Raw genomic sequence first — 17,313 nt, 5'->3', positions numbered from 1 at the left:
TACTCCCAGCCTATTTTGTGCTTAGCGATAGTTTGCATGTTTATTACCGTAGTTACTAGGTCCAAATCTTAGCTGCATTTTCTTACCTAGTTTTCTTGGTTGCTGGTAACAGTGTTTAGATCTTACTCAGTTTCATTGCCCTTCAGAGAATGTTCTTGAAGTTTATCTTCTATGAAATGACTGGCTGCTGACCTGGCTCGTAGTTTCTGGAGAAACTCTCATTAGGATTGTGGCAACACTAATATTCTATGGCTGAAACTTTCCTTTAGTTTTCAAATGTAAAGATATAGGAATAATTTGCCAAAACTTGTTCTAGCCATGATGAGGGAACAGGGACTGAAGTCACACATCTGCCACAAACAACTGTAAAGCTGCACAAAACGAATGAGGTGGCTGTTTTTAGTCTGTGACCACAGCTGTGCCAGCCAGAACCTGAGGGCAAGGGCAGGAGAATGAATGAGACGCACCCACAGTACACTTGTCCTCTGGAGTACACCTGCAGATCGTGGCACCGAGAGCTCAGGTGTGGGCGGAGCATGGCCCTCCTACCAGGTCCAGGAGGGGGAGATTGGAGTGGGTGCAGGATTGGAGCTCTCCACAGATTCACACCAACAGCGAATCCAACCAAGCCTGCCCATGTCACGATGACCCAGCAGTGCCTGTGCTAGCTGCTAAAACAGGAGCTGCAAAGCTTCAGAGGAAGGTTAGGGATCCTGAGTGTGCTCAACAAGTTACCCACAATGTGTAATATTCAGCAAATCATCACTGCATACACAGAGAAACAGGAGGTAGAATCTGTGGTCAAGAAAAAGGCAGTAAAATAGCGCACACACATGCAGGGTGGTCTCTGTCACTCACCACATGCGGCAGCTGAGCACATGAAGTGCGCCCGGTCTGAAGTGGATTTGCTGCGTGAAAGACATGCTAGTTACTATAAAAAATAGAAAATACTGTATTTGTGTATATATGTATATTTTATATATATATATATATATATATATATATATATATATATATTTTTTTTTTTTTTTTTTTTTTTTTTTGAGACAGAGTCTTGCTCTGTCGCCCAGGCTGGAGTGCAGTGGCGTGATCTTGGCTCACTGCAAACTCCGCCTCCCGCGTTCATGTTATTCTCCTGCCTCAGCTTCCCAAGTAGCTGGGATTACATGCACCCGCCACAACGCCTGGCTAACTTTTTGTATTTTTAGTAGAGATGGGGTTTCACCGTGTTACCCAGGATGGTCTCGATCTCCTGATCTCGTGATCCACCCGCCTCGGCCTCCCAAAGTGCTGGGATTACAGACTTGAGCCACCGCATCTGGCCTATTTGTATTTCTTATTGAAAGTATAGTATGAGCATTTTGAGTTAAAAATATACTAGTTTATATGAGGCTACAAGGAAGGTTTCAAGTTCTATAACAGGACTCTCAATTCTGTTGGAAAGTGCCAGTCTAGATGTCTGATACAGCAGAAAACTGAGTTTTTAAATCTATAATTATAAATATTTAGGGAATCAAAGTACAACGTGTCAGAGAATGAAAACGTTTTAATTCTTGAGCCAGAGGAAGGGCAAACACTTTTCACTATAATGGAGTTGGGGAATTTCAGGTTCCGTACATGATAATCTTGAGAATTGTCACTCCTTCCTCACAGGTAAAAATCTGAGCAACCTGAAAAATCAGCAGTTCTTAAACCTGCAAGAGAAGTGAGGTTACCGGCAAGCCACTGTCTGTAGATTGGCTGGACAGGTAAAGCAGATGAATCACCATACACTGGAGCACAATGCTCCAAGGAACCAAAGCTGGGATTGGAAAGCCTGAACTGGAATTGACAAATTGCTGCAGTGAGCTGTGGCCACGTCTGAGAGTTAAAACCTCCAGGAGGCCTGTGCCTATGGGTCTCATGCTTTTTGTGAATTGTATCATCAGAAGCTCAACCAGGTTCTCGAAGTGTAAATATGAGAGAAAAATCCCCTCATACATACTACAGGGGAAAGAGAATAAGAATCATTTTTCAATATGTGGGTGCACTCTTCACTAGGTCTACCTTCCAGAGAAGCTAGTTAACTAGAGACTCACCTGGTGGGATTTTATCAGAGCCTTCTGACCTGGGGGAAAGGGAAATACCCAACTCCAACCTCCAGAGCTGAAAAGCAAAAAAGAACGGAGTATCCAAGCACTATGGGACTTCCACAGAGGCATAAAATATGCATAACGGTAATACAAGGGGGAAGAAAGAGGAACAGAAGAAATATTTGTAACAGTAATAGCTGAATTTCCTCAGATTAATGCCAGACACCAAACCATAGATCCAGGAAGCTCAAGAAACACCAAGAAGGATAAATGTAAAAACGATGACGACAAAAACAAAACAAAAATAAACTCTATTTGGGCATAAAATATTGAAACTATGGTGAATCAAAGATTAAAAAGCAAAGAAACCAGAGTAATCTCCTTCCCTATGGAGGATCAAAGATAAGAATTATTTTCAACTTCCCCTCAAAAACCATGAAAGCAAGAAGTGGAGTGAAGTATTTAAACTATTGAGAGGAAAAAAATTCCATTAACCTAGAAGTCTATACTCTGTGAAATTATCTTTCAAAAGTGAAGAAAAAGAAAAGACCTTCTCCGACAAAAATTGAAAAATTTGTTGCCGGTAGACCTGCCTTGCAAAAAATGTTCAAAGTTCTCTAGAGAAAATAGTAGAGGTCAGTAACTCAGCTGTGCACAAAGAAAGGAAGAGCACAGTCTGTTTACAGGGCTCACAGCTGTCATCCTAACACTCTGGGAGGCAAAGATGGGAGTAGAGCTGGAGGCCGCTTAGTTGAGACCAGCCTGGGCAACGTTGTGAGACTCTGTCTCATTAAAAAAAAGCCAAACGTGGTGGCCAACACCTATAGTGCCAGCTACTTTGAGAGGCTGAGACGGGTCACTTCTTGAGCCCAGGATCCCGTTCAAGGCTGCGGTGAGCTATAATGATGCTGCTCCACTCCAGCCTGGGCAACAGAGAAAGACCTTGTCTGTTTAAAAAAATAAATAGAAAAACAAAAAGCATTAAAGAAGAAATAGTGAAGGTAGAAGAAAATCTTTCATTTTTCTTAACAGATCTAACTTAACAGTTCATTCATAATAGCGACAGTAAATATACTGTATTATATGCTTATGTATATGTCATATACACACACTTAAATATAAGTGAAATGAATGAGAGCAGTGATACCCAAGGGATGGGACAGAGCAATTAGGAATTAGGGTTATTTTGTTATTATAGTGTGCTTGCATTATCAAGAAACCAGTGTAGTGTCATTTGAAAGTGGACTTGGGTTACTTGTAAATTTATATTGCAAATTCCAAGGCAGCCACTTAAAAAAAAAAAAAAAAGTAACTGATATGCTAAGAAAGGAAAGAAAATAAATCATAGAATATGCTCAATAAAGACCACAAGGAAAAAAAAGTGAAAGACAAAAACAAAGAACAAGGGCAACAAATAGAAAATAGTAACAAATATGGTAGATGTTAATTCAACTGTATATTATTACTTTCAATGTCAGTCCAAATGCACCGAACTATATATTATCTATAAGAAATCCACTTTAGATATAAAGACATACATATAGATCAACAGTAAAGGGATGGCAAAAGATATAAATGTTAACACTAATTTTTTGGTGTGCAATGGCCCGATATCTCACTGCAACCTCTGCCTTCCAGGTTCAAGTGATTCTCCCTCAGCCTCCCGAGTAGCTGGGATTACAGGCATTTGTCGTCATGCCTGGGTAATTTATTTATTTTTTCTATTTTTGTACAGATGGGATTTCACCGTGTTGGCCAGGCTGGTCTTGAACTCCTGACCTCAGGTGATCATTCTGCCTTGCCCTTCTAAAGTGCTGGGATTACAGGCATGAGCCACCGTGCCCGGCCAACACTCATTTTGAAAAATGGAAGTGGTGATATTAATTTTAGACAGAGTCGACTTTACATCAAGGAAAGTTACCAGAGATGACTATTACGTAATAAAGAGGTCAATACTCCAAGAAGATGTAACAATCCTTAAATGTACTTTTGCTAACAAAGTATCAGAATTCCAAAGTAAAAACTGATAAACTTCAAGGAGAAATAATTAACCCACTATTATAGTTGGAGACGTTAACACCCCTTTATCAGAAATGGACCAATTCAGTAGCCAGAAAAGCAGTAAGGACAAAATTGAAATCGGCATCCTCAGTCAACTGTATATAACTGAAGTTTATAGACTATTTCCTCCAACAGCAGCAGAATACACAACATTCACCAAGACATACCATGTTGTGTTCCATTAAACACACCTTAACACATTTAAAAGAATAGGAATCAAACAAGTATGTTCTCAACCACAGTAAAGTAGAAATCAATAATGGACGACTGGAAAATATATTAGGATATTAAACAGTACACTTATACATAATACATTGTTCAAGGAAGAAACCTGAAGATTTCTTTGAATTTTTGAAGTAAATGAAAATGAAAACTTGTTAAAATTTGTGAGCTGCAGTGACAGTAATGTTTATAGGGAAATTTATAGATTTAAATGCATACGTTAAAAATAAGATCTAAAATCAATCAGCTTCCACCTTCGAAAACTAGAAAAAGAACATCCAATTAAATTCTAAGCAGGAGACAAATAATGAAAGAGCAGAAATCAATACATTGAAAACAGAATATCAGTAGAGAAAAATCAATGAAACCAAAAGCTGGTTCTTTGAGAGAAAATCTGTAAGCCTCTAACAAGAAAAAGAAATACAGCAGATAAATTACCAATATCAGAAATGAAATAAGGGACATAACTACAGATCCCATGGACATTAAAAGGATAATAAAAATTATGAATAACTCTATGGCCACAAATTTGATAACGTGGATGAAATGAACCAATTTCTTTAAAGACAGAATTTGCCAAAATTTGAACAGGAAGAAACGATCTGTATGGGCCTGTATCTGTTAAATTGAATCAGTGGTTAATAACCTTTCAAAACAGGAAGTGCCAGGCCCAGATGGGTTCACTGGTGAATTCTACCAAATATCTAAGAAGAAATTATACCAATTATCTACAATCTCTTTCAGAACATAGAAGCTGAGGAATACTTCTTAACTCATTCTATAGAGCCAGCATCATTTTAATATCAAATACCATTTTAATAACAAAATATTACAAGAAAACTACAGAACATCTCTCATGAACATAGATGCAGTAATCTTCAATAAAATATTAGCAAATCTAGCAAAAATTGTGCACTAAAACCACATGGAATTTCACGTATCCAAAGCCGGTTTAACATTGAAAAGCCAATTAACGTAATTCATCACATTAATGGGTCAAAGACTAACAGATGCCTCATCTAAGAAGATATAGAGATGGCAAATCGACGTATGAGATGATGCTTCACATCACGTGTCATAGAGAAATGCAGATGAAAGCAACAGTAAGATATCACTACACCAGAATCCAGAACACTATCAACACCAAAGCCTGTGAAGATGTGGAGATGTGGGAATTCTCTCTCATTCATGGCGGGTCTTAATAAAAATAGAACAGCCTTTAGGAAGACAGATTGGTGGTTTCTTACAAAACTAACTATACTCTTACCATATGATAAAGCAATTACACTCCTGGGCATTTGCTCAAAGCAGTTGAAAACTTATGTCTACACACAAAAGCCTGCAAGTAGATATTTAGAGCAGCCTTATTCATAGTTGTCAAAACTTGGAAGCAACCAAAATGCCCCTCAGTAGGTGAATGTATAAGTGAGCTGTGGTACATCCAGACAATGGGATATTATTTGAGGCTGAAAATAAATGAGCTATCCATAAAAAGACACGGAGGAAACTTAAAGGGCATATTGCTAAGTGAAAGAAGCAATCTGAAAAGGTTGTTGTATGATTCCAGCTTTACAACATCCTGGAAAAGGCAAGACTATGGAGACTGTAAGAAGATCAGTTGTTGCCAGGGGGAGGCAGGGATGAATAGGCAGAGCAGGAGAGTTTTTAGTATCACGTGATCTCTGTATGATACTGTAATAGTGGATACATGTTATGCATTTGTCCAGAGCCATATATTGTACAACACCAAGAATGAACCCTGATGTGAATGATGGAGTTGGAGTGGTAATGATGTTTCACTGTAGAAGTATCAGTTGTGACAAATGTACCAGTCTGGTAGGCAATGTCCATGATAGGAGACGCTGTGCATATATAGGGTATACATGAGACATCACTATGAAGCTGGAAAATATGACACTGAGATGAAATGGCGCTGATGGGCTTAACAGGTTGGAGAAGGAAGATGAAGTCTGTGGGCTCGAAGGGAGATGAAAAGGAATTAACCAAAGTGAAGCCCAGAGAAACAAAATGGAAAGAAAAGCCAACAGAACCTCAAGCTCCTGTGATACGTCAATATACTTGTAATACAAGAAGGAAAAGAGAGAGAAGAGCAAGACCTTTGAAAAAAGGAGTCAAAATTTTCTCAGATTGATGTCAAACACCTGTGTCCGGCCCCGAGAAGTTCAGTGAACTCCAAGCAGAACAAGTATAACAAGAAGCACATCCGAGTTCATGATAGCCAAAGTACTGAAATCCCAAGATTAAGAGGAGATCCTGAAAGGACTCAGAAGGAAAAGACACGTTACATACCAGAGAAGCATTTCAAAAACGCGTGACTTCTGTGAAGATACAGTGGAGACCAGAAGACCATGGAAAGACATTTTTTTAAAGCACTAAAAGCAGGAGAAAGGCCTGTCAACTCATATCCAGGGAAAATCTCCTTTATAAACAGGGGTGAAACAACACATTCCCAAATATGAAAGCTGAGAGAATGTGTTATCAGCAGAACTACACTATAAACGTGCTAAAGAATGTACCTGGCTGATTGCAAAGGATATCAGATGAAAGGTTAGCTCTACGGAAAAGAACCCTAGAAATCATAACAGTGCACTCTAAATTTTCTAGAATATAAAATCATAGAATATTTTACTCTGATTTTATGGTTTTTGGTTTTTTTATGATCTTATAATTTTATGATATAAAATCATACAATGTACACACTTCTCTATGCCTCCTTTACCTGTTTTGAAGTCCTTGCTGTACCATGCACCAGTAGTTTCTTATTATTTATTTATATTCTATTTGATAGATATGACACATTCTGTTTATTCATTTACCAGTTGGTTATTCATTGTTTCCATATTCAGCTGCCATTGACATTAATGTACATATCTTTGTGTATGCATATAATTTCTTTTATCTTAAGTGGATGCCAAGTAGCATGATTGAGTCTTATTGTAAGTTTAGGTTTAGCTTTTTAAAAACTGCCAAATTATTTACAAAATAACTGCACCATTTCACATTTCCACCAGCAGCATATGCTCATCCCAGTTTCTCCACATCATCACCACCAATAGTTACTGTTATTTTTATTTTTGTCATTCTAATTGATGTGGAATGGTATATCATTGTGTATTTACTTTGCAACAATGAATGATGCTAAGCATTTTTAATGTGCTTATTAGCTTTTAATGTGCTAATTCCTATTCATAGCCATTTGTATATATTGGTAAAATGTTCAGATTTTTTGCTCATGTTGTAAATGGGTTGGTTGTCATCTTATGGGTTACAGGTGCCTTATGCAATCTGAATATAAGAGTTTTACAGATGTAACGTTTCTCAGTGAAAGAACAAACTACTATGTAGCAGACGGAACAAAGCCTTTCCCCCAAGATACCCAGGTCCTATTCCCCAGAACTTATGAACCTGTTGTCTGAAGTGGTTAAAAGGCATTTTGCAGCTGATTAATTTAAGATCTTGAGATGGGACCATTATCCTGGTTTAAGTAGGTAGACCCACTGTAATCAAGAAGGTCCTTAAAAGAGAAAAGAACTGGAGACTGGATTGATGCACTTTAAAGATGAAGAGGGGCCATGAGTCAGGGACACAGGTGGCCTCTAAAAGTTGGGAAAGGTAAAGAAATGGATTCTCCTTTGAAGCCTCCAGAAGGAACGTAGTTCTGCTGACACTTAGATTTTACACTTCTGACTTCTTCATCAATAGGATAATAGATTTGTCTTGTTATAAGCCACTAAGATCAAGGTAATTTGTTACATTAGTTATAGGGAGATAATCATCTTTTAAAACTTACTAGTTTTCTATTTTAATGAAGTCCATTTCACTAATTTTCATGGGTTGTGTCTTTGGGAGTTTTAGAAGTGTCATGGTCTTACTGTTCTTTCATTTAGGTCTGTGATCCATTTGGAGTTAATTTTTGTGTGTGCAGTAAAGATCTAAGTCGGATTTTTGTTTTCGTTTGGTTTGGGGGATTCTTTCCCCCACGGTTTTTCTTTTTGGTGTGTGGGTACCCAGTTGCCACTGCAACATTTGTTGAAAAAACAAACTACCTTTCTTTTACTGAATTGTCTTGAGACCTTTGTCAAAAATAAATTAATCATAAATATAAGGCTTTATTTCTGAGTTTAATTCTGTTCCTTTGATGTATACATCTATTTTTGTGCTAATACCACTGCCTTAATAACTATGACTTTATGTAAAGTTTTGAAATCAGATAGTGAAGTCTTCCAACATTGTTTCCCTTTTTCAAATTTATTTTGGCTATTGTAGGTCCTTTGTATTTCCAGATAAAATTGAGAATAAGCTTTCCATTTCACACACAGCCTTCTGGGATTTTATTAGGCAGTGCCTTGAATTAATGGAACAGTTTTGGAAGAATTGTCTTGATAATGCTGCGTTTTCGAATTCACGATCATGAATCTGCCTCCATTTATTTAGTTTCCATTTATTTGGATCTTTAATGTCTCTCCGTAATGTTTTATAGTTGTCATTGTACACATTTTGCACCTTTTTGTTAGAAGTTCAGCTGAATGTCTTCTGCTTTTGATGCTATTGTGAATGGAACGATTTTCTTAATTTTATTTTCAGGTTTTTTATCGCTAGTATATGTATATCTTTATCTTGTGTCCTATGATCCCATCAAACTTTGTTTTAGTAATTTTTGGTGTACTTCTTGCCATTTTCTACATGCCAAAGTCAGGTCATCTATGAATAAAGACACTTTTATTCCTTTCTAATCTGGATGTCTTTATTACTAAACTTGTTAATTTATTTCACCAGCTAGAACCTGCCAGATAATGTTGAATAAAAGTGGCAAGAGGGGACATCTTTGTCTTGTTCTCCATCTTAGGGAAAACGCATTCTATTGTTTACCATTAAATACAATGTTAGCTGTGGCTTTTCAGGAATGTACTTTAACAGGTTGAGGAAATTGCCTTCTATTCATGGTTTGTTGAGTTTCGTTCTCTTGAATTTGTCAGTACTTTTCTATGTCTCCTAAGGTTAACACGCGGTTCTACTCCGTAATTCTTTACCGCGTATGACATTAATTCAGTTTTGAATGTTAAATCAACCTGACTTCCTGTCCCCATGGTGTGTAATTCTAGTCACCACTGGTCATGCTGTATCATCCATTTCATATGCTGCTTGCTTGGTTTGCTGCTATTCTGTCGAGTGTCTATATCACATTATTCTGCAGGTTTCTTGGAAAAGGTAGGTGGGAGTGAGGAATGAAAGATTGGAAAGGGTTTTGAGAAGACGTTCTGGGGAGATGGTTGTGCTCCAAATGGACACCTGGTTGTGTACCTTTCTCAAAAGTCTCAAGGCTGTGTCAGTTTTACTTTTACTTTTATATAAATTGTGTAAGTTTTCTTAAAAGGCAGGGTCGGCCAGGCGCAGTGGCTCATGCCTGTAATCCCAGCACTTTGGGAGGCCAAGGCAGGCAGATCATGAGGTCACGAGGTCAGGAGATCGAGAACAGCCTGGCCAATATGGTGAAACCCCGTTTCTGCTAAAAATATAAGAATGAGCCAGGCATGGTGGCACTTGCCTATAATCTCAGCTACTTGGGAGGCTGAGGCAAGAGAATCACTTGAGCCGGGGAGTGACAGGTTACTGTGAGCAGAGATCACACCACTGCACCCCACCCTGGGCAACAGAGCAAGACTCTGTCTCAAAAGAAAAAAAAGCAAGATGATAGAGAATTTTCAGGCTCCTAATATTATTGCTTGTCTAACAAGTAAACTTTTTAAAAAATTCCCAAACAGCGTAAGTCATGTGACAGTGGTAATAAGTGTGAATATTGTTTGCCCTTACTGTCTTTTAAGAAGCAAACCAGTGTCTTAAGATTATTTGCTGTGACTCCTTCTCTCACCCAATGATCTGGAGCTGCTCACCTGAGCCAGCGCCTCCCATCACTCACTTGTAGGTAGGATTCTGAGTGTCATTCTTACGTTGAAGTTTAACAAATACAGCAGCAATTTATTCCCAAAAACCTTGGTGCTGCATGAAAAGTTATTAAATGAAAAATGTTCTCGCGAATTATAGTGAAAAAAGGGATGTATTTTCTCATAATCCAAGATATCCAATTTGTACAGATAGAAAAATCAATAATGACAATGTATAAGAAACGAATAGTGTAAAGGTGAATAGATTTGAGTGCAAAATGTAACATGAGGGTTTGTTGTGTGCCCCAGAGGAAAACGGGGAGGTGGAGGGGCCGCTCTATGTGAGGCACATTCTGCTTTCCCTCCTGTTACCATCATCAGCGTCTTGATCCTTAGAGAGCTGCATGGGTATCGAACACACCGATGTAGAAATAAATCAGCTGCATGGGTATCTAACACACTGACATAGAAAGAAATCAGTTGTATGGGTAACTAACACACAGACGCAGAAATCACCTGCATGGGTATCTAACACACCGATGTAGAAATAAATCAGCTCTATGGGTAACTAACACACAGATGCAAAAATCACCTGCAAGGGTATCTAACACACACACCAACGTAGAAATAAATCAGAGCCCAGAAGAGCATCTCAGGACTAACCGGGGCTAAACATAGTCACACTGAGACTCCTGAGAGCTGCACAGGCCCTCCGCCTCCCCTTGCCCTCTCACTTTCTGACTGACACAAGAAAACACTTGGTTTCTTCCCAAACTGCTGTGTAGAGGAAATGTGTCAGTGCATCTTTGAGATGACAGTATCAAACATCTTATAGCATGTTTGTATAAGGTGCTTTGGAAGCAAAATTCATTATGCTAAAATAAATGGTTCATTATCTGAAAAGTGGTTTAAATTCTCAAGAGTGTCTACGGCAAAAAGTCATTAAACAACTGTTCAGACTTGCGTGAAGTAAATCTGTGTTGGAGGGACTGAGATTGTAGTGCCTGTTTTTGCTACAGCATATAGCAAATTGCCTTTCTTCTTACACAGATACCTCTTATGGCTCAGAAGATGAAGGCTCAGTGCAGGTGGACTCCCAGGGCGCCCCGACCTCCAGCCAGGGCAGCATCAAAGTGGAGCACTGGATCAGTCAGGCCATCCACGGCTCCACCACGTCCACCACCTCCTCGTCCTCCACGCAGAGCGGGGGCAGCAGAGCTGCCCACAGGCTAGCGGATGTCATGGCCCAGACCCCCATGGGTGAGCACGCTTCACAGTGTCTTTCTGTGCCTGTTGTCTAAACCCCTTTGTGTGTGCACGTTTTCCTCTGTTTGTATCTTGGCTGTGGAATCCCTTAGTGGAAAGAGCGCAGAGCCCCTCTGGCCCCTGGGGTGCTTTGGTTGGATTGTTTCTGGAAGCTGCTGTACTGCTTTTCTCATGCCCAGGTTCCTCCCACAGCTGGAATTCCAGGGGCCTTGTTACTGGGGAATCCCGCAGCCATATCCGAATTCCAGGGGCCTTCTGTTTTATAAGTCCTTTCGTGTTCCTGGGGAATCCTGCAGCCATATCCGCTTCTATCTTTTCTTCTCACTTATGCTCCTGCGTGAAACCTTAACAGTCCCAGTCAACAGGACAGGGTTTTAAAGTGTGCTCCTCCTGACCACGGGAGTCATTTAAGGAAACGAGGGCTTTAAGCACGGCCGCTTTACGCTGCTGTCTGCCACAGGTGTTCAGATTTCTTGGGCGTGGCGCACTGTCTTGTGTAGGTTCTATGACAAGGGAGATCCTCTGTATTAGAAAAAGAGCAAAGTTAGGATCACTGCCCTACAACGTTTGAAGATGCCGTGGAAAAGGAGTGAAGTGAGAATTACTAGAGCTAGAGTCGACACGTGGGGGAGCCACGATGAGCCTCGCGTCGCTCTGCCTTTGAATGGTTCAGGAGAAAATGTTTTCCATCAAGTATGGGACTTGGGTTGAATAGGTTTTGGTGTGTGTCTCTATTAAAGCAGTAACCGGAGATGACTGTGTACCACTTCGCCGATGACGGAGCACGAGCCGCAGGCTCAGACCCTCCCGGCACCAGCTACCACAGGAAAGCCTGATCTCTGCAAAACCCTCAGTGGGAAGCAGGTGGACGTCATGTGTGATCAGATAGCCGACAGACACCCCAGAACCCCAGAATGTTCACTTCTAGATCACTGACTCCTTCACACCCAGAGGTGTTTGGGATTGACTTGGGTCCCAGCCCCTTCGGTGCTCACTGACACTGAAAGCGTCAACTGTTTTCTGTCTGGAACAGGAGTTTGCTGTCAGGAGAGCTGGGTCTGTCTCACTTTTCCCAATAACTGCTGCTGGGATCTTGAAGTCCCTTCTCCTGCTTTAGGCTTGAGTGAGGGAAAAAAAATTGAAAACAATAATTTTTCTCTCTCAACTGTTGTGAGTATAAAGGAGAAAACAGAAATACTCTTTAAAAGTTTGCAAAGTAGTACTCAAATGCAAAGCAGTGTTAAACTTCAGTTTGACACAGTTTCAGGAACATGTACACTCGTTTATGTGAATTAATAACCCTACCTGAAATCACAGCAGGCTAAACATTGAACAGAAATGTGTGACTGCTACGTATTTTTCCATAATAAAATTCCATGTGTATATTGGATTGCAGGATAGTGGCCAAGGCTCTGCCAGACGTGAACGGGGAGGCCAGACACCGCCTCTGCCACTTGGTGGAAGCATTTGTATCCTCGGATTTTATTCAATTTTAAGAAAATGCACAGAATCTTACCAAGGAAAACACATATTTTTGAATAAATGGATCACTGCACTTGGGCCTCCCTTTGTGGGTTTACCCTTTCAATACTGGAGGAAGTTTTAGTACAAAGAATTAATTTATCCAAACTATGAGGGGCTCCTAACTCATGTACGTCAGGGCTCAGTGTGACCCAAATGTAACTCTCGGCTGATCGCGTTCCGGTAATTTCTAATTGGGCACAAAGATAATCCTCCTAGACTATCTGGAAATTTTCTATAAGTTTGAGAGTTTTTTGGAAAAGCTGTGACAAAATAATGAAACTTGAAGAGCAGAAATATTTTGTGTGGCAAAAGAAGAGAAGTAAAAAGTCAGATGTGCATTTGACCTTCTGAGATAATCAGAAGCCTGTGAATGAGAACTTAGCATCTGTGATCATGTGTGCGTGAGTGTTCTAAGGAGTCCAGGCACAACATAGTCACACTGGCCAACCCCCCCCGCCCCGATCCTACATGGTCATAGCCATTACTGTTCCCATTTGATGAAGAAACTGAGGCACGGAGAGCTTTAGGGACATCCCCAAATCCCCAGAAGTTTTCAGAGCTGGGTTTCCATTTCCAGGCCCTGGGCTCCAAAGCGCGAGTAAAGCCCTGGGCTGTGTGGACGGTGGCCGACAGGAAACGGGACCCTTCCATGAACACACACACGCTTCCTGGCGCCCTGCCATTGCCGGTCTAACGTTATTCTAGTTAAAATGCCGCTGACGTGGCTCCTGTTAGGAAATTGAGGTTTCACCGAACTCTACTCCATTTTCGGCAACATGAGTTATGCTGGGGTCCCCCTTTGTGCCAGATGTTTGTGGCAGACGTGGCTGAGATCGGCTTTGGCTTCTCACGGCACCCCCAGGGTGAGCGTCTGCGCTCCCGTCTCTTCCTGAGCTATGGCTTGCTCAACCTGCAGAGCAAACGCCACAACCACCAGAAACACTCACGATGTGCTTCTTTACAGATAATCATTCTGCACCTCCTGACGTAACCACGTACACCTCAGAGCACTCCATACAGATGGAGCGACCACAGGGTTCCACGGGGTCCCGGACAGCGCCCAAGTACTGCAACGCCGAGCTCATGGAGACCGGGGATGGTATGTCCCAAAGCAGAGATGCGTTTTTTTCTGGGAAACGGTTTGTGCTGATGTCCCGTTCTGTGCCCGTGACTGGGTGTGTTTCTTCCTGGGGTGCAATCTGCTGCCATTTTATCTGCTGAATAACGAACAGTGGTTCAGCAACTGAGAAATTCTTGTTCAGGTGTTAAGACCGTGAACAGTCACTTAGAAGGGCAAGATGAAGTTAAATGTACAACAGAATTACTGTTAGATGGGCCGATATGTTGCTTTAGACTTCGGAGGAAAGAGGGTCTTTTTATCCATGTTGGACAGAGATGTCAGCGACTTGGTAACAGGCTGCGGCCCAGGGCTGCTTCTTCCTTCCTGTGGCCTGGTCTTGGTATGTTCTGATTACAGCGGCGGTTTGTATCACCTAGCCGCTGTTCTATTTAAGTCTTAGTCCTTCCCCGGGGTCATAAAAGTCAGTGTAGAACCTAGCAGTGAATGAAATACAATGCCCCCGTGTGAAGCCTCATCGAGCAGCCTTGGAATGGCGTAATCTTGTAGTGCACGGGACTCGCAGGCGGACAAGGCGGCCTATCCGAGCCCCAACAGGTAGACACGGAGGACTATCGGAGCCGCAACAGGCACAGTGGACAGGCACAGTGGCCAGGGAGGACAGCGCGGTTTTGTGGATCCACAGGACACTGTGGCGTCCAAGCACGTGCTCCCGGAGGAGAGGACCCTGTGGGAGCTGATGCTGGGAGCTGGCTGAGATTCCAGCGAATAAGACTCCCTGTGACATGCACAGCTGCCATCTGCGCTGCAGCTCCTGATGCCAAGATGGTCGTGCGATAAATGCACAAAGCGCATCTCCAGCAAAAAGCCGCCGAGTGTCCACATCCAGGATATCCACCACGGTGGCTTTTTGGTGTTAATACGATGAATGTGAGCAGCAGGTGGTCTGCGTCGAGTGTGACTGTGCCACTGCAGTTTTGTTCTCATGTCTTGATGAGCATTGAACGGTTCCTGACGAGGGTAGATAAGGATGCTGTGACCTGAGACTCTGCAGTATTGTAGCTTGAGGAACCAAGGAGTTTTTCTGTCTTGCAAAGCCGTCAGGGAGGATGTTCCAGGCTGGTGACTGCTCCATGAGGTATTCAGAGATCCAGGTTCCTTTCAGACCGCTGCTCTGTGTTCCCACGGACACGGCTGTCCTTGCTGTGGTTGGGACTGGGTGATTGCCACGCTGGCAGGGGTAGGCTTAAGGTGAGAGTGGCTAGGATTTACCTAATCTACATAATGACAGGGAGCCTGGGAGTAAAGTGTAGCCATGGCCTGGAGGATGGATGATGGATGTTGGTGAACGACTGTCTGCACTCACCTCAGCTGGCCGAGGGATGGGAAGGACGACTGATGATGCCGTTCAATGGTACCTGGTTCTTTCAGATTTGACTTCCTTATGGATTTTCTGCTGTAAAGAGGAGAGAGCCTGTGGTTCTAGGCCAAGCATCTCACTCATCTCATAACATCTTGTATCCCTTAGCCAACATTTTTGTCAAGTTTCAGAAGTCCTATCAAACTGGCAAGCATTTCTCAGTTTGGTTTAACCATTGGATTTTATATCTGTGTCTGCATCTCTATTTTACATCTATGTGGTTATTTGACACTCTGTAGTACATTTGTAATAGGTTCTATTTGGTGGAAGTTACTCTCAACAAACCCTTGCTGCTACTTGAATTTTCAAGGTTGCAAGTAGAAAGGAGAGAATAAAAACCACATCTTCTCTAATTTTAAAATTTGTTGTTCCTCAAATCACACCAGAAGTACAAATATTACAAATTATAAAAGCAGTCAGAATCAAGGTTAAGAGATTTCTGGGTGATTCTGGCTAATCAGCAGTATTTGCTGAGGTGTGTGCAGCAGAGCAACATGCCAAGAAGCCCGGGACGGGGAAGAGTTGGGAGGCCAGGCTGTGACTTCAGAGGTGCTGTTGCCTCAGGAAGAGGAGCTAGATGCAGAGAGGATAAATGACCACAGGTGTGACCACCGCCGTCCTTGCCGCGGTACGGGGGCCTTTGTATGGGGCCCTTTGTGAGCTGAGTTATGAACCAGATGAAGGCTGTGCAGGCGTGTGAGAATCCAGGCCAGACTCGACGGGTGGAGGCTTGGCAGAGGTGAGGGGCCAGACAGCCTCGCTAAATGTGCAGTGGCTCACTGCAGACAGTGCCCATCAGTCGCCGGACAGACCGGCTTGAACTTCAGCCCCCATGGCAGCTGCCTTTACCTGTCTGCCTCCACCTTCTGAGGCCTATAGGCGTCGCAAATGTGTGGTTTTTAAACAGATTTGGATGAGTTGTTTTCTGCACAACACACTTTGACAGACGGAGGCTGGTTCTCCACAGTGGCCCCAGGGACTTGGCAGGGACTGGTGGGACAGAGCCTCAGAGCACAGCACCAGCTCCCTGGGAGAAGACGGTGCCCGTGGGACGGAAGAAAGAAGAGGCACACAGTGCTGAGGCGTGAACTCTAGTTTGCTCTTAGACATGACACACATGCCTTCTGGAAGTTTGCATGAAGCACTGCTAAAGCCACCAGTGCGGATAGGTCCTTAGATCAGGAGACCCAGAACACAGTTGTATTTGAAATCCTTCACATGCTGCAGTCTCTTCAAAGAGGACTACAAGTCATCTCTAATAACGTTGTAAAATTAATTTTTTATTAAATGCCATGGCTTTTTTTTTTTTTTTTTTTGTGGGGTAGGGCCGGTGTGTGACAGTAAAACAACAGACGCAGTGACACAGCTGGTGGGTGTTGGCTCTGGGCCCCAGTTGGGCAGTTGTATGAAAAGAAACCGAAAAGTCTCTACAGTGGTATGAACCGAAACACCTGGATTATGTGTTTTCATGTATTTGACATAAATGTGCACATTTGTACGCTAAACGCACATTTTTCTATATGTAATAAAATTCACACCTTTAAATAGTTAACATATATTTTATTTTAGGACCTCCCCCACGATGTGAGGACTAATAGCCACCCCCTCTCCCCCCCGAATATTAAGAGCCACATCGCAGGGCGGTGAGGCACCCCTCGCGAGGTGGGGACTAATCGCCACCCCCTCTCCCCCTCTGGCTATTAGGAGTCACCTCGCAGGGGGGTGAGGCACCCCCACAAGGTGGGGACTAATAGCCACCCCTTCTCC

At 42.2% G+C, this 17,313-nt stretch overlaps 1 protein-coding gene across 15 annotated transcripts in view; it reads left to right on the top strand.

Moving 5' to 3' along the window:
* The window catches only part of LOC139361625 (disco-interacting protein 2 homolog C-like), a 177,077-nt gene that overhangs the window by 114,926 nt on the left and 44,838 nt on the right, over positions 1 to 17,313 (top strand). For all 15 annotated transcript variants that reach the window (XR_011619205.1, XR_011619204.1, XM_071090261.1 and 12 more), the window contains 2 exons: positions 11,309 to 11,518; positions 14,013 to 14,147. Coding sequence is in view for 13 of the 15 variants with exons in the window: in XM_071090261.1 (XP_070946362.1) it covers positions 11,309 to 11,518; positions 14,013 to 14,147 (345 nt within the window). In the remaining 2 variants the exon portion in view is untranslated. The remainder of the gene's footprint in view (positions 1 to 11,308; positions 11,519 to 14,012; positions 14,148 to 17,313) is intronic.

Source organism: Macaca nemestrina, unplaced genomic scaffold (assembly GCF_043159975.1).
Source record: "Macaca nemestrina isolate mMacNem1 unplaced genomic scaffold, mMacNem.hap1 Scaffold_75, whole genome shotgun sequence".
NCBI classification, from domain to species: domain Eukaryota; kingdom Metazoa; phylum Chordata; class Mammalia; order Primates; family Cercopithecidae; genus Macaca; species Macaca nemestrina.
Note: the sequence above shows the minus strand (reverse complement) of the source record. Positions and strands in the feature narration are given on the sequence as shown.